Source organism: Alosa pseudoharengus, unplaced genomic scaffold, assembly GCF_046254945.1.
Source record: "Alosa pseudoharengus isolate Yale_2024_CS ecotype anadromous, Long Island Sound unplaced genomic scaffold, YU_APseudo_1.1 YU_APseudo_1.1_scf_2, whole genome shotgun sequence".
Classification (NCBI taxonomy): Eukaryota; Metazoa; Chordata; class Actinopteri; order Clupeiformes; family Clupeidae; genus Alosa; species Alosa pseudoharengus.
Genome location: NW_027468663.1, coordinates 47,782,697 through 47,806,997, shown reverse-complemented (window position 1 = coordinate 47,806,997; position 24,301 = coordinate 47,782,697). Strand labels below are relative to the sequence as shown.

General features: G+C 45.5%; 1 protein-coding gene across 3 annotated transcripts in view; it reads left to right on the top strand.

Annotated features, from left to right (window-relative positions):
• The window catches only part of agap3 (ArfGAP with GTPase domain, ankyrin repeat and PH domain 3), a 133,066-nt gene that overhangs the window by 33,698 nt on the left and 75,067 nt on the right, over positions 1–24,301 (top strand). The window contains exon 1 of one of the 3 annotated variants that reach the window (XM_076295264.1): positions 15,393–16,080. The exons of 1 other annotated variant lie outside the window; for it this stretch is intronic. In XM_076295264.1, the coding sequence (XP_076151379.1) occupies positions 15,969–16,080 (112 nt within the window). In that variant the 5' untranslated portion in view covers positions 15,393–15,968. Of the gene's footprint in view, positions 1–15,392; positions 16,081–19,645; positions 20,977–24,301 lie in introns of those variants that run through there. One more of the 3 variants, XM_076295262.1, reaches the window with a different exon arrangement.

The following is a 24,301-nucleotide window of genomic DNA, read 5'->3' as shown; positions in this document are numbered from 1 at the left end:
TCCTATCAAGCCCAAGCTGTGTGGAACTGAACCAGGATGGCTAACCTCTTCAGGTTGATGTGCTTTAAGGTCTCACAGTAAAATGTGTGCATATTTTGTCTTTTGTCCTGAGTTGCATGATGACGTATCGTTGCTACTTACAGTACATGGTGGTTAGCAGTGGAACATAGCATTTTCTTGTTCTTCAGCTGATTTATATGAAGTAATAAATCCACTAATTTTACAGTCTAACATAAAAGATGGTGATGTACTGTGTCTGTGTGTGTGTGTGTCTGTGTGTGTGTCTGCACGCGCAAGGCAAGGACTGTGGTGATGTAGAAATGTCCTTACCACAGTATTCATAACAAAGCCACAACAAACTTCTGTGCTCAATTATTTTCTCCGCCAAGAGCTTATGTTTTCGGTATGCTCTAGTTGTCTGTCTGTAAGCAGGATAGTGCACAAATTATTGGACCGATTTTCATAACGTTTGGTGGAAAGAGGTAGCATAGGCCAAGAAAGAACCTATTACAATTTGGAATGGGTCCAAATCATGGGGTATCCAGGAATGTAGTGTCACTTTCATTTGCAGAGTTCTACACTCTCTTTATGGCTTTCTAGTAGTTAAAAGTCATTCACATTTATTTGCAATTTTGTTCCAGAGCAATTAATGGTCAGTGGACCAGAAACGTACAGTGACGTGATGTGTTTGCTGAATGAGTTATATATTTAGGTCTATGCTCAGTGCAAAGGCCTTGGTGATTTTCTTGTCCGTGTAGAGATCAAAAGAGATTTTAAAATGGATGCACTGTGAATGTCATCCATTTCAAAACTGATAGAAAAACAAAATGAGCTTTTGAAAATGTGGCTGATATGTATAGACAAGGCCACAGACCAAGCCAGAGGCTATACATGGTGGATTGAGAAGAATGGCTGCGTCTGGGTGACAGACTTCCTCCGTGTTCCACAGTGTTCATTTGGAGTACACACCCCAGCAGCTGGATGGCTCTTAGATGGTACAGGAATGCAAATGCTGTTTTCATCCAAACCCCTCGTGCCACACTAGCCTGCCTGAGGTATTGATTTGGCAGCTGAGCACCTGTGGGTGATTATGGTGTGTGGGAACGTGCCTTCCCGTTGTAATTCCTCCTAGCACCGCATGGCCCACCTTCCCTCTCTAAGGGTGTAAGTGGCACAAGTCTAATTAGTTGGGAGACAAGCGCTTGTTTATCCCCTCAAGTTAAATAAGTCTGACAGTAAGCAGAGTGAAAATTGTGGATCCAAATGCATGAATGTGATGCATGTGTTGTTTTGTGATGCAATATAATCTTGGCATCATTGTTGGAAATATCTGGTATTTCTGTGGTATACCCTATTTTTGTGGTATACCCTATCTACCCCAGCTATCTAGAGGGGTGTTGTAGAGGAGTGTATATTATGTTTTTAAGCTACATGACCACACAGTTCTGAAGGACATTTTAAGGATGTTTCAGTGCATGTAAGAAAGTCATCCATTTTGTGTATCCAGTTGATCCTAAGCATCCTGTTGTTGTTGATCATGTTATTATTGTTAAATTCCTATCTGTCCCTAGAGTGTCATTGGAGTCTGAAACTGTGGCAGTGCAATGAAAGGAAAACAGATGTCTATTTAGTCTATTTGCTATAAGAGTCCATTTGTTTCTTATAGTTCTTTTTACTCCTTTCTTTCTGTCATGTTTTTTAAGTGTGTCTGTGTCTGTCTGTGTATTTGCGTTTGAGTAGATGGGTCTGAGGTATAAAGCACAATATGAGAAACACTATCAATTGTTATTTTGAAACCTAAATCACACAAGAGATGTCTGCAGACCAAGTGCAGTAATAGTGACACCATCTGGACATACAAGTGGATGAATTGTCAGTATTCTACCTGATCACACTGACCATCTTTTACAGTCCTTTGTTCATATGCGACAGAGCTTTGAAGAGTGGGGAATTGTTGTTTGGTAGGCAGTAATGCATCAGACCCTACTGCAAAAATAGATCATTTTTTCTTAAGGTGTAAGAGGTGGTGCACAGTACAGTGCGTGGGCAGAGCTTAGTCAGGATTTATCGGGATCTGCCGCGTTTATTGTGGCGAGGCAAGGCTCAACCGCTGGCTAAACTTAGATTAGTTATTCATTTACCTTCTCCTGTTGTGCACCCTGCGTCTCTAGAGAATCACAGGCTGATGCACCGTTATTGTTTTTGCTTTCCCCGTGCCGGGTCTGAGGGTCAGGGAATGCCAATCCGTAGCAGCACATCTCTGAACAACATCTTGCTTTTGATCGATCCAGGTGTCATGTTTACCGAACAAATGTGTCCTTCGTGAATTATATGAGGTGAATGTGGACACTGCACTTTGTGGTTGCTGAAAATGAGAGCTAAAGGCACAGTCTAACCAGTGTGGCCATAAATGAAATGTTCATTACAGAGTATAAACGATTCATTTTGTGTTTGAAGGTGTCCATGTTGATCCACTTGTGTCATTGTGTGCTTATGGTTTCTGCTCCTCTAAGTCGGTGCGTCTCTCTCTCAGATGCAGGTGTACTGGGCACAGGTCGATAATTAGTGTCAGGATGGGATTTGCTCTGGAGCATTCACACACAGCCTTCCAGAAGCTAAGCAAGCTGGAGACCGCTTACCTGGAGCTGGAGTTAATTGGTGTCCCTTCCCGCCTTCTGGTCTATTTTTAGATGGGTTGGATGTGTCAGAGCAGGGACACAGTGCTAGATCCAGCACTGATATGTCAGGCATGGGGAGGAGGTTGGAGCAAAGATACAGCTCAGCTTTGTAACTGTGCTGACTGTTGCTGGAGTGAAGCGTGTGGAATAAATAATAACAGCTGTGAGGCTTGCCCAGGCAGTCCATTACTGGGCAGAGCTGGGAACACCTGATGGAGAGTTGACGCAGGGTTTCATTATAAAAAAAAAAGACCGAGATGGACAGGCGGGTGACTAAGAGGGTAATTAACCAATGTTTTTTATCTCTCAAATAATCATCTCGCTTTTTAAACAGGCCATGCTACAATTGAAGGGTTTTTGGAACTGGATGAATAAAATGAATCCACACTGGCATCAGTTAATATCAGGATAATGGTGCATGTGTGTTTATGCTTCTAGATGCAAGGTAGGGACAATACACCCCATAGCTGCTATACATTTAGTACCTAATCGACAAATGAGTTCCTGGACGAAGCATTGAACTCCCTCTCCACCCACCATAATCACAGCGCACTCGGCCAAAAGAGAAAATCATTTTAATTAAACTTATTCAGCAGCAGTGGGAAATGATTGCTAACCACAGTGGTCACCTTTTGGGACAGTCCCTAAGTTGATGGACCCACAAAACCTAATTTGTTCCCTTAATAGAGAGTCGCACCAAAACAGATGACATTTCATTTCTGTATTATGTTTTGTCCTTTTGTAATTTAACTGAAAATGCAGAGATGCTTTCACACATGTTTTCTTCAATCTACAAGATGGATTGGAGAGTTGGGGTCTAAGCTGGCATAAGTAAGGGCGTTTAACCTTGGGCTCATTTGAGATTCTCTTATTTATTTTTTCTCTGCTAGCTTCAGCTTTAGAGCAAAGCTGCCCAAATCATGTCTGATATGCCAAATCCTAGCTCTTAGAGGAAGCTTTCATGGGGTTAACTGCTGCTCCGACTGACTGGCATTCAAATAAGACTGTTGGCCCTCGTCAGGCATAGGCGTTGTGCTGCATGTTGTGACTGGATCAGTGAAGGGGTGCCCCATCTTTATTTGCATTCTAATGACAGACGTGAGTGTGCGTCTGTGCGTCTCTGTGTGTGTGTGTGTGTGTGTGTGTGTCTGTGTCTGTGTCTGTGTCTGTGTGTATGTCTGTGTATCTGTGTGTCTTTGTGTGTTTATGTGTGTGTGTTTACTTGATGAGATACTGCGGCATATGCGATCTGTCTACTTGTAGGCAGCTTGTCCTTGATTATGTTGGCGTGGTTGTTGTGGGTAACAATTTAGACTTTAGGCGTTGCTGTTATGGCTTGCTTGCTAAATGACACCAGGGCTCCCATCTAAGAAATGTAAACCAATATGCGACTACCAGCTCTCCCAAGTCCATTGATTCATGGTCCTATTTTTCTGGCGGTGTTCTGACACATTTTTCAAAAGCATATTACTCATATTGTCATGCTTTTAATATTCTTCTAGTCCCCTGAAAGCTCAGTTGCTCTCCTTTGAAGGGTTCCTAAGACAGACATAAAAAGGAATTACAAGAAAAGCTAACCTGTTAGCGCTCACCTCATGGCGAACACTCAGAGGTGCATGAAAGGGCTGGGATGAGTTTGAAATGCTGCTGTATGTGGGTAATTTCCTCCCAGTGGAAGCCCTCATGTGATGAGTCAAGCAAACAGAATTCATTGAGCCAGTTGTCAATTTCAGGATTTCAAGTGTTTGTTATTTCCCCCAATAACTTTCCCCGAATTCCCCGACGTGCACATCAGCTGTCTACTGAATATTCCCTCATTAGTGGGTAGTGTGCATTTGTGTGGGAGTTTGTGCATGTACGTATGTGTGTTGATTAGTGTGTGCGTTTTGCACGTCCGCGTTGTATTTAGTCAGTGGAACCAATCAGCCTAGCCCTGCGTAGTGAGCCATCCTAACATTTGGATATTAAATCTGCACCTGCCATGCAGTGGACCAGAGAAGTACCCCCTCACCCCCCCATGCCTCCCTCATGCCCCCCTCACCCTGAAATGAAGTGTGGAATGAGCATCTGACAGCAGGAAGGGGATCGGCTCATTGGTATGCATCAGTCAGAGCCAAAAGGTGAGCTGGAGCATGCTAATCAACACCACGAAGCCCATCAAATGGCAGCTGATATCCTCAGCAAAGATGTCTTTCTCTCTCTTCCTGTTCTCTCTCTCTCTCTCTCTCCCTCTCCCTCTTCCTCTCCCTCTCTCTATGTCTGTCTCTGGAAGGGGAAAGCAGCTAGTAATAAAATGGTCCATTTCGTTCTTCAGTCTATGATGGAATATTGTTGCCATGCAAAGTTAATTGCACTTGGCTTTAACAGGACACTCGCTGTGGCGCGCTACCCTAACCTTGCTGTTTGCTGCAGGTCGGCGACCATTTACTTCACTGAAATGGAATGATGTCTTTCAGTCCCCCCATCTTAATTGCATTAGTCTCAGTGCAGCGTGATGACTTCAGCTGAGTCATCTTATATTAGCTGTCACACCTGTCTCTCCCACTGCTCCCCGGCTGCCAAATATAGCCCCCACAGCTGCGAGAGGGGGCGCGGAAGGTCGCCGTGCGGCCCGCCGTAAAACACAGGGGCCGAGCTATTCCTAAAAGAGCGGCGGTGGCGGTGTTGAACGGGGTTCCGCGAAAGAAGTGACTGTGAACTCCGAGCGGCCTCGTAACGTTGGCTAACGGCAGCAGGGGAAAAGAGGGGCTAGTCTGTGCGGCTCTAACAGCCAGGCATCATTGGAGTACTGGGGCTTTGTTGTGGAGCTTCCTCTTCTTCCTCCTCAACCCCCCCCCCCCTCTCGCCGATGTCCTGATGCAGTATTCAGCAATTTGCCCGGGGAATGGCTCCCTGTTGGCTCAGAAAAGGGCTGATCTCATCCCATATTGCCAGGGGTTGTTCTGGATGGCACTGCTTCAGTGCTCATTAGATGGAGCCTCTCTCCCCCTTACATGGATCAGGGGAGGAAGGAGCTTACTACTGCAAGCCGAGCGTGGCTGTGGTGTATTAAGTGCGTGCGGGCGTGCGGGCGGGCGTGCGTGCGTTGACCTGGAAGTGAAATGACCTGAGATGAGATGTGATGATAGCCACAATATGAATAGTGTGTGTCTTAACCAGCAGAAAGCAGTTTAAGTTTCTAAACTTCAGAGCAGGAGTTGGACTCTGGTGTACCTTTCCTTCACAATCATCCAGGACTACTCAAAGTGCCACTTTTTGGTTAGGTGGAATGATGCCCTGTATCTGTGATGGCACATCCTCTTTGTCTACAAACCTCTTGAGATGTGACCTGAGAGGTCTCAGCAGACACACCACATTCCTGCCTGTAAGAGCCTCTATCTCTATCTGTCTGTCTGTCTGTCTGGCTGTCTGGCCATGCTTGGATCACTGCTTCTCCGTGCTCGTTGTCTCGCTGCTACAGAAAACATCCATATTCCCCTGGGGGGAAAGCTTTCGATCCAAGGCAATAAAGCTGGACTCCATCTATTTGAAACAGTTCAATTTCAGACGGCGAGGTATCAAAGTAGGCTTTGTGGGAATGTATTGGGGTTGCTGCTTTTTTCAGTCTGTGTCCAACTACATTGTCTGCACATTACATCCCCAGAGGGAGACATGAGAAAGGGGCTGTATGTTTCACCATGGATGTACATTTCACTTGACCACTTTGTCTGTACTGTACATACACAGAAGTTAATTAAGAATTACAATTGGCAGGTCAAGTTTTGAAAATAATGTTTCTCCAGTTTATTCTGTTGTGTGTGGGAGTCTATCTGGTCATGGGGGCTTCAGCTGTAAACAAACTCTGGCATTTGCATGTGGAAGCGCTCACGAGTTCCAATGAGCCTTAGGTCTTTCTTTTATTTTCCATAAATAAATATTGACAATAGGATGCCTCGTTTTTAGAGACTGTAAAATTGATTCTGTCTCACAGTGAAGATTGCTTTGAGCTCTGCTACTGCCTGTCTTTCATGTTAAGGCCTATTGTGTGGGAAATTGCTTGAAATTGCTTTCTGATTAGGTTGAAATTGTCATAGATGATGACCACACAACAACCAAAAAACAAGCTCTTTCTAGAGAACTCCTGTTGATTGCCCTCAGTTTGGAATGCGCCACTCACCTCTGATCTGTTATTCAGCAGTATATCACATTTATAAAGGTCAACAGGGGGATGGACAGTAGATGCCTGTCTCTGTCTGGACTGTGACTTAAAAGCCTCTTGTCCCTAAAAGCACCTTTTGCTGCACCAGTATTTCGGAGGATTAACCAACGACATATTCACTTGAACTAAGTGAGTTATTTATTTATTTATTTATTTATTTATTTATTTATTTATTTATTTATTTGGAAGGTCTTGCTTCCAACTAATGAGATGGGTTCCATTTAGCAATCTTGAGGAGATTTAAACCCAGTTCATCTCATGAGGACTTGGATGAAAAATAAGCAGCTGTTGGGATGGAGCTTCTGAGATTGCGCCTTGCCATTTTAAAACCAGTCCCTGGTGTAGTGGCTTACTTAGGAATTCATCACACCGTCTGTCTGTCTACATCTTGAATTTGATGCTGATTTTTTTTTTCCTTCTTTTTTTTCATCCACTCATTTATCACTTTCTGTGTCATCAGAGATTTCTGCTGAGTGGCACTGTGTCTATAGTGCAGTGGGCACTGTGTCTATAGTGCAGTGGGCACTGTGTCTATAGTGCAGTGGGCACTGTGTCTATAGTGCAGTGGGCACCGTTCTGCTGAGTGGCACTGTGTCTATAGTGCAGTGGGCACTGTGTCTATAGTGCAGTGGGCACTGTTCTGCTGAGTGGCACTGTGTCTATAGTGCAGTGGGCACTGTGTCTATAGTGCAGTGGGCACTGTTCTGCTGAGTGGCACTGTGTCTATAGTGCAGTGGGCACTATTATTTGTGGTGTCCATGGAGAGCCACAGCTAGTCTCCACTCCCCACTGCCTCAAAGGAGCTGAAAAGCAGTCTCCAGCCAATTTCCTCCATCCATATCCATAGTTTGCTGTACAGAGACATAAAATGAAACAATTGGTATTGTGGAAACCAACAATTTCTTATGACCTTAAAGAGCTGTTGTGTTGACCTTTTTTCATCCCATTGTTTTTTCCTGGAAACACTCAGGAAATGCTTTCTAAGTGGTTCAGAGGATAAGTGTTAATGCCACCATACTGTATGATGTGCCTGCTACCAGGCAGTATCCTTTTGGTGTGTGGACTGCAGAAATACTGCATATATGGTGCATAGGATGGGCATCAGACTCTTGCACTGTCATCTAACAACTTAAGTCTGTTTTGCTGTTTTCTATTGATTATCTAAGTGAAGATATGATAACAACCCATAACGTGATGACATGATTTTCCACTATAGTCTGACTTGGATGTGGAATGTTGTCCTATCATATTGAACAGGGGGCTGTGCGACGAATGCCTGATTTGGCTCCTCCGTCCCTAAATAGCATATGACTGTGGCATATCGGATCTGCGTGCCCAGCTGGTCGTTGCGTTGGGGATGGTAAGAGGGAGAGAGCCTGAGTGAGCGTTCCTCCAGTGGCGGCTCATGAAAGCTGTTGTCAGGTCTGAAATGAAGCTTGCGTCTCATTGTCTTAACAAGCGTGGGCGGCCAAGGAAAGGGAGACACCGATGCAAATTGCATGGATGTCTGTGCCTGGATCTGTGGCTATTTCTGGGTGTTTCTTTGCTGCTCGAAGCCAGTGACAGGATACAGAGAGAAGAGATGTGGGGGGGGTAGGGACTGATAGGGGTGGGGACATGGCCAGTGGGGGGTTTGTAATGGGCACTTTAAACGCAACATTTGTCAGTCACTATGAAGTGATCATTACAATAGCAATACATTGCATTAGGCAAGATGACGTGTGAAATGCAAGCACAAATAGGCAAAGAAAAATGCAGGCAAGTTTGATTTTCAAATGTTCTCACTCGACAAGAGGGTGTGAGTAGACCTGATTTTCGGTAAAGCCTTCTGACGTTCAGCATAAACCTCATTGTGTTGGTCTCGAGCGGAAGAGGTTGTGATTTTTATGGAGGCACTGCCAGTTGTGGGGCCTGTCCAGAGCGGATATGTGGGAGCCTCCAGCCCACGTTTGCCTGTCTCTTCCATCCATCCATCCCTCCATCCATCCACACACACACACACACACACACACACTCCTCTCTCCCTCTCTCCTCTCGTGCTTGCATCCTCCCCCGTTTTCTGGCTCATGTCCCAGTATCCTCCACAGTCACGCTCACATGGCTGGGAAGCCATCTTTTCTGCCCCCTCCTCCACCTCCATCTCTAGGTAGAGTTGAAGCAGCTACCGGTCCATGTAGTGGACAGGTAGCTGCTTCAACTCTGTCCTAAATCTCTGCGTGACCTGATGAGGAGTTGCTGGGCGTGTGGTGCAGTGCAAGGACGGAATGCTGTTGGATTTTGGGGTCAGCAACCTTTGTGGTCAAGGACCATGTTTCTTTGTCGTGGTGTGGGTTTTGATAACCGTGTTTGTGCATGGGCACGATGCGTGAGATTATGCCATCGAGCTTCCCAAGCACTGTTCTCCAAAACAGAAACGGAAGCCCCTGGAATATTTCTCACCCATATACACTCTCTCCCTCTCTCCTTCTCTCCCTCTCTCTCTCTCCCTCACTCCTTCTCTCCCTCTCTCTCTCCCTCTCTCCTTCTTGCTCTCTTACTCCCCTTTTTTCTGTCTTCTTTCTCTGTCCCTCTCTCCCCATCTTTCTCTGTCTAGCTCTCTAGCCCTCACTCCCTCTCTCACACACTCTCTCTCAGCCTCCCACAGACATCCTCAAACCTATCATTTTCTCTGCAGTGGAGGAATTGTGACGTGCGCAAGTCGGCAGAGCAGCTGAATTTTAAAAAGCTCAACGCCCACGCGCGACACCACTACTGCAAGCATAATTACCATCAGCTCTGCTCTATCCACCACCACTCATCCCCTTTTCTTTGTGTGTTTATGGGTGTGTGTGTGTGTGTGTGTGTGTGTGTGTGTGTGTGTGTGTGTGTGTGTGTGTGTGTGTGTGCGCCTCTAATGCTGAATGACTGCTCTGTAAGTTTGGCTCATTACGTTAACTTGTCTTTAAAGGCAGACACTTTCATCAATGGCACAATCTACACCAATTTAGCTGTTTACAACCCTTCTTTAGTCTGTGCTCACGGATGCTTCCATGGTGATTTTTTGAAGACGGAGTTGTGCTGCTCTTGTTCTTGCACACATTTCTCTCTGGGTCCTGCCATGGAGCTGAAGAATGCCAGTTGGCAGGTACACTGCTGAGGGGATCATCGCAGCAAGTTGCATGGAAAACATTACAATATTATTAGCATGATTTAGGGGGGAAATTGTGAGCCTTATTCTCATTCCCTCACATTTCTTTCACCCGTACAAGGTTTTCATTCTGGGCAGGATCTCACGGCTTTAGACATGAGAATTGGCTTCAGATCTTGCCATCATGATGTCAGAAGCATGTCAGCATTTCTGACAAATCACAGGTTCAGTAGGTAGAGCAAGGGTGACACAATTCCTTTATATCTCTTTTTAAAAATAAACATTTTTTAATTAAGACAAAGATTCGATTTTACGCACACTGAACACAAACTACAGTCCAGTAATTCATGAGAAGAGAGAGAAGGGTACATATAAGGCCAAGAAACACATAAAGGCAAACTTACGTATACTGTAGACAAACAATTCATAAATGTAGTAGGCTACTTGGACTCTTCAGTACTTGGAATGCTTCCATTGGTAAAGTTAATATCTGATGAGTGGACTTGTAATGTAAACACTCATACGCAAGAGTGGTTGGCCATTGAAATGGAAGTTGTTATGGTAATAAAAGAGGGCAGTTCTCATGCTGACTGCCCCTGCCAGGACGCTGAGCCATGTCCTCATCATGAAGTTCACCTCTGTCCCAGGAAGCCCTTCATGTTGTCACTGCCCTCAGAGACCCGAATTAAGTGTTCCTCCGAAAATGTTCTCTTTCATATTTATCATGTTGTTTCTCTCATAGTCCCCTGCTAATCTGGTCGGATGTCATGAAGTGGCCCTGCAGTGGAGATGTATTTAGGCTGGCATTGCCTCTGGCCTGCAAGCTGTTCCCTCACAGAAAAACAGTGTCCACTCACTGACATAAACTCTGTTGACTGGTGGTGCGAATTATTTTTGATGCATTTATGTAATCTTCGTGACATAAGACAGAGAAGTTAACCACTGCCATCGTGGCCAAGACAAACTTTATTTTTAGAGTTGTGAACACACACACAGGCATATAGAGTAAACAGCAGTCCCAGACTGGAGATGTGCTGGTTCATTTGTTCACTGGTTTGACGACAGGGCTGTTGAACTCCTTTCGCTGAGCTGTTCTCATGCATTTTTCATGGCGCCGCCACATGTCAGAGCAGAGCACAGAGGTGAATGAAAGCTCCCATTGCCATGGTGACGAACAGCCAGGGGAAGGCAAGCTCACTCTTACTGCATCTGCAGATTGTGATGATGGAGGTGATGATGATGATGGTGTTGTTGAGGATGAAATTAGTGATGATAGTGGTACTTGCGTAAGAGACATCTCCAGCATCGGCGGCTGTGAGTGTGTGCTGGTTGTGAAACGTGTGTGTGTGTGTGTTGGGGGGTGGAGCTGATGCGTATCACTTTCTCACCTCTTGAGTCACGATCCATTTCTGTGGAGGGTGCTCTGCGCTTGACTCAACTGCTTGATGCTCAATCGGTCCAAAACAGTCGTCTGACACCCGAGAGACTAATTACCCAGTCTCTGTTTGCCTCCCATGACGATTGCAGAGACAAACCGTTAGAGATCCTCTGGGCTACATCTCCTGTGCAAGATGGCACACAAAGGTTGCCGACTTGGGAGATGGAGACACGGCTTTGAAACTTTATAAAGATTACTTGGCCAGTGTATTTCCCCCCCAGCAAGCCTTGTTCTAATTCAGTAGTAATTAAGCACGTCACCTTGTCACCATGATATGCCCACTTTAAGCAGTCTAGACTCGTATTTGAATTATGTTTGTATTTTGTAGAATTGTATAAGGATTTTCTCCTCTCTGCTGGCACCTGCCCTTAGTGTACAGTACGAGGGACTGTGTAGAAAGTCGACCATTGTTGTCATGGTGCTGTTTGAGGTTCTCAAAGCACTTTGATCATTCATTGTTTCTCTTTGCAAAATTGTATTGTAGCCAAAGTAAAGCAAACAAAAGCAGTGCATCTTCCCTTATGTGATCCTGGGCTAATTGTCTTGCAGCTGGTCTGCTTTTGAGTTGTCAAGAATGTTTAAACTCATGAAACAGTGAAAAAAGCATATGTTTTTGTTCTGCTACTACCACAATCAGAAATCAGAATCAGTTGAAATGCAAATAGATAAATTAGCCATACAAGGACCATAGCCTATTCACTGTGAATGCATCTGTCAACAAGGGAACACTTTTCGTCTTGTGAATGCAGCTGTTTTGTGTGTGTTTGCCATCTTTCTAAATAAATCTATTTGGGAATGCAGTTAGTCACAATACGTTGCTTAAATGCTATCCGTTTTTGTTGTAATTTCAGCATTTGTGGAAAAGAAACTATCATCCGTAGAATAAAACATGTCAGTTGAACCAAATGGGCATTGCTATGAGAACAAATGGAACAAGCACAGAAATATTAGTCCTATATAAACCAAATCACATCATCAACTATTATAAAAGATGCTGAAGGCTCAGTTTGTCGAGGCAGCCATCAGCTATTCTGTTTGTATACAGGACGTAAATTCTGGCTTCTGTTTCAAAGCCAGAAGAGGGAAAATCATTTCAAATGTGCTTAACATCAGAGCTGGAAATCTGTGCCTCCTTTTTCTACCTCTGCAGTGGTGCCATGAGGCATTATTGAGCTCCGTTTGCGCAGTAATTAATTGTATACTTCAGCTTTGGTGAGACACCAGAAGCTTCTTTCACTATTCCAAAGACCTGCCTTTTGAGCCAATGCCATGTTGTGTAACATTGCTGCAACATCCTCATTCTCTCTCTCTCTCTCTATCTCTCTCTCTGCACTTTTCTCTTCTGTAGTTGGCTCTGTCTCTCCATGCATTTGGCCAGGCTGGTCACTGCAGTGAGGGAGAGTGCATCCAGAACACCGGTGGTGGGGTTGGGGGGGGGGGGGTGTGGGGACTTACCTGGACTGTAGATGAAGTGTGTCTGCTTATGTAAGCTGGGCCTGCCTGGTCTCCTGACTTCCCCAGCTCCTGGTGTCTTGCTGTAAGAGGATGGAGTGAACTGCCTCCAGTAGTTTCCACCAGAAGGCACGTGAGCGCCCCCATGTGGTCGCAGCAGGTGGAGTGCGTGGTGTCTAATGAGAGAAGCCGCCCCTCTGCTTTTGAGGCAAGCACTGTGTAGATGTGTCTTTACATTTGCTTGTATCCATTAGGTAGTCAGTGTGTATCAAGACTTAATAGGAAAGCAAAATGTATTTTAAGCATGCAGTCATGAAACGCGCACACAACTAAAACTAAAGGGGCACTAAATACCAGACCTATATTTGAAAGGACCCATTAGATTTTTGTGGATGAGGTCTTGCAGAGCTAAGAGGGCTACAGCTAAAGGGTAAAAGCAAAGACTGGAACAGCCTCTGAGCAAGGACGGATGACCCAGACTAAACAGATAAGAGAGGGCTTATGGATCTGTCCCAGCAGAATACCAAATGGAGTGCATAATTGAAAATGAAAAAGTAGCAAAAGTCAAACGGCCGTATAAGTCTTCATCACACAGCACATTAACTCTTAGCAGTGCAGTGTTGAAGTAGTTGGCTGTGTGGATGCAGAGCTGCTCAGGGAACAGGAGAGTCTGTGGGTGATGGGTATGTCCTACAGGGTAGTCCTATGGTCAACGAGAAGAACTGTGCAAAGCAGTAAGGTTTGCCAGAGGCGTGTGTGTGTGTGTGTGTGTGTGTGTGTGTGTGTGTGTGTGTGTGTGTTTTTGTGTGTGTGTGTTTGTGTTTGTGTGTGTGTGTGTGTGTGTGTGTGTGTGTGTGTGTGTGTGTGTGTGTGTGTGTGTGTGTGTGTGTGTGTGGTAGTGCACTGAAACCCTGCTGCTCTGTCAGTACTTTTTGTAGTGGTGTTTCATATCCCTTTCTGTGTGCCTGCAGGGCAGTATTAGTGTTGATTAGTGTCTGATTATGAATGCCTACTAGCGCCAGACAAATGAGCTGAGTGGGGATGGCACAGAGAGATGGAATGGAAGGTGGAGAATAACTCGTGAGGATCTGTGAGGATGTGTGACTACAAGGAGGAGTTTTCTCTCAACCTTGCTGTTATAGACTTTCTCAGTGAGCTCCAAACCTCGGCCAGCTAGTGCTGATGGTAGCGATCCTTCTTTGTGTGTGTAAGTGTTAATGTGTTCTTCTCTCTCTATCTCACACACACACACACACACACACACACACACACACAACCAAACACACCCGGCACAATCAGCCAGTTTCCTTACATGGGTTAAGCCTAGTCCTAGACTAAAAGTTTTTTTCCAGTGGCGTTTTCCATTTTAGTTCCTTTTAGTCTAAACCTAGTTCTGCAACTAGGTTTAGTCCATGTACAGCAAACCAGCACAATCAGAATATAAATTAAATGTCTGTGGAGCTTTCTTGTATCATTAAAACCAAAAATGTAGGAAAAGAAATGGAGCAGATTTGCTGTCACCTCCTTCACTGTTAATGGAGGCAAGGAGGAAAAAAGCGGAGAACTCCATTATGTGCTCTTAATGAGTTGCTGCTATAAAAACTATTTTAATTAGACTTGTAGGCCCCAGTTCCCTGAAGGGTGCCCAAACAAATGTATTTTCAGAAGGTAGTTGGAGTGCAAGTGAAGGAAAACGCATTTCCACAGGACTTTGTAATTAAATCTGAGGTAAAGGAACTGTTTGTTTTTATCTCTCATTTAATATTTATTTTTTATTCTCTGTGCTTTTAAGGCCCCTGCATGATGACCCTGGTATCTGATTTAATTAATCTAGCCTGGTGAATAGCGAATAGATGCCTTAAGCAGGCTTTTTTTTTATTAAAGATATAGTTATGAAAGATATTTTGATGGTGTGTTCCTCTGTGCCCCCTTGTCTTTTGGCCGTTGATGTATGCAGAGAAGTTTTCAAACAGGGTAATTGACTCAGTTACTAAAGGGTACATTGTACTCAGTAATTTTCCAATTGACATGCCAGTGCACTTTCATTATTGCCACAAATATTGGTTATATTTGTGTTTCAAGCCATTAAAATCCCAGTGTCATCAATATATTTATTTAATTTTTTGTGGACTTTGTCTAGGATTTGGTGCTAATATCTGTTGCCTAACAAATGCATCTCATCAATTCTTCATTTTAGGACTTGTCAAATTTAGCTTAACGTGTAAAATAAATAAGTCTTTTACCCATTTCTCTGTCTTGTGATGACGTAACAGAAGTAAAACATGTTTGTGGTAGTCCAGCTGTTCTCACGTTGACTAGAGAGGAATGGAGATTGGTGTGTTCACCTTCGGCAGCGCATCACACTCCAGAAAAACTGGAATTGCGTGATGGAAGGCGTGCTGCACCTAAACCATTACAACTTCCCCAGAGGACACACCCCCGGCAATTTGGGATATTTATCTCCTTCTCTCTTTTCTCACACAAACTTTCCAACAACCTCGAAAGGTCGAGTTACACTCGGAGAGAGTGGAGAGTCTCTGTGTCATCCAGGTTCTGAGAAGGAGTGTCAGTGCTGAGAGCTTATTCCACAGGTATGCTATCGCTGCGATGACTAGGGATTAGCCTAATCCTGTGTTAAATTTAGGAAGGCTGCGGACCCCTCCTGCTCCTTGGGATTAGCAACAGTATGAATGATCTGCTCCACGCTGGACCCAGAGTCATCTTCCCGGTATCCCTCGCATGCTTGACCACAAGCAGCAGCACTCTTAAGGCTAGTGACACCGATGTCCTGGAATTGTCACTCAAGCCATAGCCAGCCTGCCAAGATGCTGAGAGGCTAGCTGAGCCAGGGAGAGTTGCTGAGTCAAGAGAACTTTTGCCCTAATGGTCAGTGTGGGAGAAATCAAGGAAAACTAAACCTGATATGCGCAAGCAAAAAATGACGACGACAACAACATCAGCAGCACGTTGAGACATTTGCTGATAGCCCAGGCAGATTCTGGATATTTCTCCTGTCACATATTAGTGGATGTGTTTTGAGTCGTGGATGGCCCTTTGAGTCTGTTGCAGACCACAATGATGTGCTTTGGGGGGTGCCGGCGATCCAGACAGGTGCAGTGGGGTGAGGACAACTGTCTGCTGTCTGAAGACGTGCTTATTGTTCCCAACCCGTGCTTTATAGATGCAGGTATGCAGAAAAACCACTTCACTTCCTAGGAATTCCTGTGAATCTTTTACAAACACATTACATAACACATGCCTTCATACCATGTAGGTTACTCTAGCATGTTATGTAAGGTGAAAATTCCTCTGAGGTTAATTTTGGAGACGTTGAACTTCAGTTGAATTAGAGGATCATGATAATTTTCTCTAAAGTGTCCCAGAACTTCAGTGGTAATCAAGGGCACATTGAACATTGATGATACTGCAGTTAAAAAATTTAAAAACGCTTAATTTTGTTTTGGACACAGGCCATCACTGTTGTGTTGTGTTATGTTTTCATAATATAGAGAGGGCGGCTACAGGCTCATAGCTCTGTACCTCCAGTTCAACATATACAATATAAAAGGGCAGCCGTGGCCTAATGGTTAGCGCTTCGGACTTGTAACCGGAGGGTTGCCGGTTCGAACCCCGACCAGTAGGCACGGCTGAAGTGCCCTTGAGCAAGGCACCTAACCCCTCACTGCTCCCCGAGCGCCGCTGTTGTTGCAGGCAGCTCACTGCGCCGGGATTAGTGTGTGCTTCACCTCACTGTGTGTTCACTGTGTGCTGAGTGTGTTTCACTAATTCACGGATTGGGATAAATGCAGACCAAATTTCTGCAATTTCTCCAAATTTGCAGACCAAATTTCCCTCACGGGATCAAAAGAGTATATATACTTACTTATACTTAAAAGCACCCCCAGTGGCAATAAAAGACCACGGTCGCGGTCGTCTTGCAATGGCGGTTAATTGAATAATTGTGAAATGTGATTCTGCATTTGTGAATAATTGTGATTTATGAAGCTTATATACTGTATACTCTTCTCACTCAGATGTTGCCTCTTTAAGTTATTGATTTAAGTTATAATGGTTATCAATCATTATTATACTGTTTGCTAGGTAAAAATGTCTTTAATGTTATGAGAATAGTGGCCAGGTTATTCAGAGAATCTAATTCAATTTCCTGTTTCTCCCTGTGTTGCAATGGTTGTTCAGAGGAGGATAATATGAATAATTGGAGTGGAAAATGTTTTGTTTCACCAGAATTTCGCAATATAATTAATTTGGAGCTATTTGATCTGTACTGAAATTGAGGGATTTCTGTTTTGGGTGAAGCAATGGACTTTATTATGAAGTTGTTTGTCCTCTTGACATTTTTCTCTATCCTTTGTTTAACTTATTCATTCTGTGAAGGGTGGTGATCCTCCTTGTGCAATGTCTGTTTACTCCAAATACTTTGGGTAATAGTCCAGCACATAAAAGATTTAAAAAGGTGAAAAGGACTACATCTGCAGCATCATTGCCAAGACACCATTTAGCATGCTAGCAAGCTGTTATTGTCAGCCGTCTTGCAGGTGCAATGTTTCTGTATGTCTTTTAGGTACAATTAGCTCCCTAGTTTTAGCCGAAAATCTACTGTTGATTTGAAGTTTGTTTCTTTTTATCATCACTACAGCCTTTCACTTTTGTCTTTGCCAAACGAATACCCCACATAGCAAATAGTAGCACATTAGTCAGTAGTACAATTGGGGTGGAAATGGCTTTGTTAATGGAAACATTTTTGCAGTACTCATTTTAACCACCAGGTGGTGATGTCTTTTGCCTCACCATCATATGATAATTTCCAGCCATCATGGTGTTCCCAATAGCATAAACCCAGTGAGATGTTCCCAGTGGGTGGTTCCAACCATATCAAGCCTTTGATAGCACAATTTAAGACTTGCCTTTCAATTTGAATTTCCAGTATGTACTACTCCCTTAGATGTTGTATGGAAAGCTTGACGTATAACCCACATGTTACTACAGACTGGCTGCTGTGGCAAATGTGTGCTTATGTCTGAGCATATGGTGTTTGTAAGGATTTGGAGATAAACAGACAGGTTTGAATGTAAGTAGTGAGCCCGTGGGAAACTAGACCATCTTTGATAGGAAGATCTATGGAGATTGCACTGGCATAATCATGGTGTACTAGAAAGTCTCTATTGAAACATGACTGGTCTTTTAACTCATTAGTTGAAATTGTCTTTAATGTTCTTCTATTTATATTAAAACATTTTCAAAATCAAAATTGCTCTCTTGAAGTATTAATATTGTGCAAGTGGTTTGTTTATACTGTTCCTCCATTTAAGTGCTCATTTTCAGTGATGGGATCTCTCTCTCTCTCTGTCTTTGTATGTATATAGTATCTCTCGCTCTCTCTTTGTATGTATCTCTCTCTCGCTCTCTCTCTCCACTTAAACTCCATGCCCACCTGCATCTGGTGTAGGTGGTCCTCCTCCCTTCAGGAATCTTGAGATGACTCCAGCCTTAGGCACAGGCTAAAACCCGGTTTGGCACACCACTGAAGCCACGGCAGCTCCTCACACCCCACCCTTGGGCATGGGAAAAGAGCTGTCTGTTTTTGTTTGCCTCTTTCCCCCCCCCCCCCCCCACTCATTTAGTTGGATGAGAACATCCATTGGTGGAAAGCTCTGTTGCTACAGTGAGGGAGGGAGAGCGAAGGGGGAGAAAGAAAAGGGGTGTGAGCCAGAGTGAGGGGCCCTTTGGTGTACAAAGTATCCTTTCATTGGGGGTTTGTGGGACCCTTTGGTAATTGTTGGGGTGCCTAGGAGAGGACCAGCTGGAAATGCTTTCCTTCTCCCTTGTGGGAGAGGAATCTCTTTTAAAAGGTGTGTGTGGAGGAACTTTATGTAAGTGCCTGAAGAATCAGGGATTCCGTTCCTTGTTTTTCCACTACCCACGGAAGGCAGAGGAAGCAGCTGTGAGTTCAAACAGGCTCACTCCCTCATGCCATGCACGGAAAGATTAAGGAATTTATCTGCCCCGCCGGCTAAGGGACTGCTCCGAACTTGCAGCCTGCCTGTAACAGAAGAAGCAGCCAATTTTGAGCGTGTTTCCAGTACTTTCTTGGATGATGAACCTGGCATTTTTCCTCTCAACTCTTTCCTTTTTTGAAGATCGCCTAGAAACTGTGCAACTTTGCCCAAGCTGGACTGCAGACGTTCACTAATGTTGTGTGAGAGCAGGGGGGTTGCTGGGATGTCGTAGAGGTCAAGCCTAGACTTGTTTGAAGTTTGCTTTTTCCCCCTCTTCTCACATGTCAAAGGTTACAGATTAAATTTGGTCTTGGAATGCAGCCTGGAACTGAGGAGTGGAGAAAGCAGTCGTAAAGAACTCAGTTTATTCACAACTGTGTGTGTGAGGAGAGTTTGTGTGTGTATGAGGAGGAGAGTTTTTGTGTGTGTGTGTGTATGTGTATGTGTATGTGTATGTGTCTGTGTATGTGCGTGTGACTGTACAGCAGTTAGTATGTGTGCTTGTGCTGCCATGCTGGTTTTGAGCAGCCGGGCCACAGATGTGTTCCCCGAGGCTACCTCCATGTCAGCCCGGCATCAGCCGACTGGGAAGTCCGTGCTCCACGTCTCCGTCTTCCTGAATGGGACGGCAAGCTGCGCTGGCAGAGAGGGAGCGGCTAAGGGAGGGGCCGAAAGCCGAGAGCAGGAGGTGCCGGGACGAGGAGAGAGCCCCAGGCTTGGGAGTGGGACGTCTGACCAGGAGCTTGGCAGGTGGCTTTCCCCAAGCGGCTCAGTGGAGCTGGCAGGAGGGAGGAGGAGGCCGAGGTGGAGTAGGAGGGATGACGAACCTGGAATGAGGACAGACCGGTTTGCTAAACTGCTCCCCGAAATCTCAGTCGAGCAGCCTTGTCAGTCAGAGTCCTCGAAGGACTCGGGAGACGCAAGGGAAAAGCCTTGTGAATTCAGCTCTCTCTCACGGGCGAAGGTTTCTGAGGAAGACCACGGCAATGCTAACCCTGAGAACGCCTCTAACAGGCCCCAGGTGGCGGTTCTGCGAAGGACTCTGCGCAACAGCCACCCCCTAGGCAGCAGGAGAGTGGTGAGCATGTATGGCTCCCTCCCCGAAGCGGAACAGCAACGGCAGCAAAGGAATCCCACTAGTAACCCACCCGGGCGGCTCCAGAGGCCCAGGAGTGTGTGTATGTTGGCCTCTTCCCCGGCAGGCCAGTCCTCTTCCTCCCTTGTTTCTGGCGGCGTAGATCCTCCAGGGGTTCCTCTGCGCAGGAGTCGTCGAGCGGAACTCCGGGCCGTCGACGGCCTCAAGCCGGAGCTTCCACCTGCCTTCTGCCTGCCCCCGTTCCCGAAGGATGGCGTCCAATGGAGGACGAATAGGAGTTCGAAAAAGCAACAGCGCCCCGCTAGCATGACTGTCCTGGAGCTGAAGGAGCGCAGTGTCTCTCAGGATGTGCTCACCAGGGAAGTGCCGAGCCTGTCTCGAGGAGGCTTCCGCTGGAAGCTGTTTGGCAAGCCGACACAGGATAAGGAGCCAGTTGCTCCCCCTGCTCCACCGGTGCCCACGGAGGGTAAACCGGAGGCCCCCAAACGCACCCTCAGCTCTTTACGCCGAACCCTCAGCCTCCGCATCAGACGCAACCGCAACAGAACCGATTCCGAACCAGAACTGGCGTCGCACCCACGGAGTCGCACAAGAAGTTTCGGACAGGATGCACTGCGTGCTGCTCAGCCGTTCTCTTACCTGACCGGGAAAGCACTGTCACCTGCTTACGAGAAGGACGAGGACCAGGGCAAGATGCAGTACATTCAGTACCAGACCAGAGGAAAGGTCAAGGTGATTGAGGTCCCGATTCATCCAGCCAAGCTCGCTGAGAAACGGACCTCAGAGGAGCCCAGTCTATGGCAGCTTATTGCCAACCGTTTCAGGAGGAAAAACCAGCCAACCAGCAACAAATCTGAACTTTATGTAGACAGCCAGGCAGCTGGCACCTATCCCCCTGTAAGACTAAAAAAGCCACCACCAGTTACCATAGAGACGTTAGCAGCTAGAACTGGCACCAGTAAAGTTCAAGGTAAGCTCAGTGAAATTAATTAAACTATTACTGCGCTCTGTAGCTTCGTAGCCTTTCAAGCTTTGAGAGGAATGCATTTCCATAATACAGAATGGAAACAGAAGGAGCATTGGCATTTTGGCCTGGAACCGTGTCCACAGGGGTAGAAAACTGTGGGTTGAAACTGCGCACACACACTCCATGTAGCAGAGGTTAATGGTATAACTCACATTAAGTGGAGGTGGTTTGTCTGAGTGCATGGTCGCTGGTCATTGATTTCTCTTTTTTTCTCCCTTCTGCGCGGTGGTTTCTTCTAATTGCTTGGGGTTTTGAAGGAACACCATTGACCACAAACCTTAGGACCTTTCAAATAACCCTGTCAGATACGTGTCTATAGAATGTGATGCCCAAGTCTTTTGTGTAAGCATCTTCGGTAATAGAAGGGGTTAGCAAACAGGGCAGCACATCGTGCTCTCTATATGCATGAATTAGTTCTTATCTTTAGTTCTCTTTGGTGCTCTCTTAGCTGCCAGAGGAATGGAATGCTGAAAGATATTAGTTTGTAATATCTGATAATGGCAATGCACAGCCATGCATGCATATTGAAGGCATGCACCTTTTTCAGGTCTTTTTTCCCCCTCAGTGTTTTGTACAAGATTAGTCTGGAGTCCAGTTTATTTACTGTTCTCCGTAGTACTTTATCTTTGGTAGCAACAACTTTGAAATTGTAGAAAACATTATTCATTTTCCTCCTCATTACTCTGAAAAGTAGATTTGAAGGCTCAAGGCCTCTGTGTTTATTTGATAACAAGATCCAGTGCAGTGAATTTGTCTCAGCCTTTAAAAAAAAAGAAAAAAAGAAGGGGGTTAGAGTGGCCAGAAGGAGCCAGGAAGTCCTCTGGCTGTTTTCCAGTGCTAAGTTAGGAAAGCTTATGTGCAGTGGGTTGATGTAAAGCACTGACTCAAGCTGAAGCAATAATTCCTACCTCTGACCATACGCTCAGTCGTTGTGCAAGTCACCTCTTCTTGGTTACATGGGTTAAGCACAATCTTACCTTCTTCTCTTGCGTATGCAGCTATTTAAGGGTCAGTTTTGGATTACCTTAAAGTGTAGGGGAACAAAGCATTGTCAGCAAGCTGTCAAGCTCACATAGTAAACATTCCGGCTCCTTATGCAATGTTAGCTGAATGAGCTCAGCTAAGCTCTTTGTTTTGTCTGCAGTTGAACATGTGTGTCATAAATGTCAGCTCTGGACAAGTACTGTAATTTCGTTCTCACATTAAACAACAGATCAGCATTTTTTTCATCACTAGTGAACAGTCTTTTGTTGCAGCATTTATTTATTTATTTTTTATATAAACTCTGTTTCCAAGGAAACGGAGCCTTCCGAGCAGTGTTCGATTCCATCTCCTTTAATGCAGCACTGTTTGCGTAGCACACCAGTACTCAGGCAACAGGAATGTAGGAGTGCCCAGCAATGTGAGGTGCCTGCTCTTTAAGATGGGTGTGCTTTTCTGTTGTTTGTTATGGAGCTTTGGGCAGGCTCTCGTCACCCGTGTCCCTACCTGCCCCTACCTGAGTGTTTGACACAGGCGCCTGTGAGAAAAGCGGAGGGAGCCAAGGTGCTTTTGAGCCCAGCCCCCCCCCCCCTTCTGTTCTGGAAGACTTAAAGGAGGCCTGGTGCCTGTCTTCACCTGCCAGGAAACAAAAGGCTTCCTCCTGTGGGTGTGTGGAGCCTGGCCTGGCCAGGACAGCTGTGATGACTGCCTGGTGGAGGAGGATGAGGAGATGCAGGGAGAATTTTATTTGATGGAGATTATTCCACAGTAAATGGGCATTCTACATTTTAAAGCTTGTCAAAGTGAAAAGGAGGGGGACAAATCACAGGAATCCCCTATTAGCACGGTGTTACAAAGGGCACAATATTGTAATATTGCTCAGTGCTGAATTCTGACATCCTAATAACGTATGCTCATGTCATACACTGTCAAATTGCTGTAGTCTTTATACTCAGGAGTTTTATAGAATATCAACTTTCTGTTTGGTTTCTTTGAAGGTTTGATAGCTCACAAAGTTTTATGACTGAGCTGGAGAGACATGAAACGTGTTTTCCTTAGTCTCACATGGAGCAGCTGACAGGATCCCACACCCTCACCGTTGATAAAGTTTAATCGGACAAATCCCGCAACCCCTGTGGCACAAAATTGGGGAGCAAAAAACCAGCCCCATTGCCGCTAACGCGATTGCCTTCCGCAGTGGGGAATCAAACAAGAAGGAGCGACAAGGCTTTTCCCACAGCTCCTGCTTCAAGAGCCAAAACTGGTGCGTGCGTGAGGCACTGCACCGAGCGGACGATGTAATGGTATGGTTTCTGACAGCCACTGAGTCACCTCAGCAGATCATCTTTCAGGGACGGCTCCCAGCGGAGGGCCAGAGAGTTGTGCGTCAGTGAGGCGGAGAGCCGGAGCCCCCCCCTGCAAAGCACTGCGGTAACTTCTCTCATTAAGTCGACGTTCATGAGCCACAGGGGAGTCTTGTTGCGAGGAGGAAATGATGCTCTCTGACTTAAAGAGACTGTGGCGAGCCATTATTTCCTTCACTTTCTGTCGCACCCTCTCCCTCGCTTCCTAATGTCACTTACTGCAGTGTGATCATTACGGCAGATGTTGATTCTCTCAGAACTCGCGTCGGAAGCGACATACATTTCCTAATACTGTAGGGCTTGTTACTTAACGTCGTGTCATTTTCCATGGGCAGAACTGATGTCAACATGTTTTGAAACCCTTAAGGATAAAAAGATTGCCTGTGTGATTCATTATGATGCTTTTCCAGGTACTACTTGACACAAGCTGCAGCTGCTTTCCATTTCTCCCGCACTCTCAGTAGCATTGGGCCTCGGTTTCCTACTGATGCATTCAAACAGAAGTGAGCGGGCCGGGGTGCCACAAAGAATTTGGCCTCCGCTGGAAATCTCTGTCATGTGACCAAATGGGATTCCAAGCGCTTGTGCTCCCTCACCAGAACCTAAGCCAAATAAGGTCCGCTGTAGTCTGCAGTTGGGGCGGGTGCACCGCTCGCTGGTTTTCAGGTGTAGACACTGAATCAGATTGAAGGGAGCATTTGTAAGAAATCCGTTCTACTTCCACCCCTGACAGAGATAAGCTCTCAGACTGTTGTGCAGATTTGGAGTGCTGTCCATGAGACTTGTGATTGACTCATGGGCTTTGTGGCTTGTCTACAGAGCGGCACAGAGATATGTAGATTATGGCGGGTGATTGTGTCAGTGGTGTGTGTAAGCAGGCTTTGCCTGCAGAGGATCCGTGGGTGCGGGAGAGCTGCTGGAGC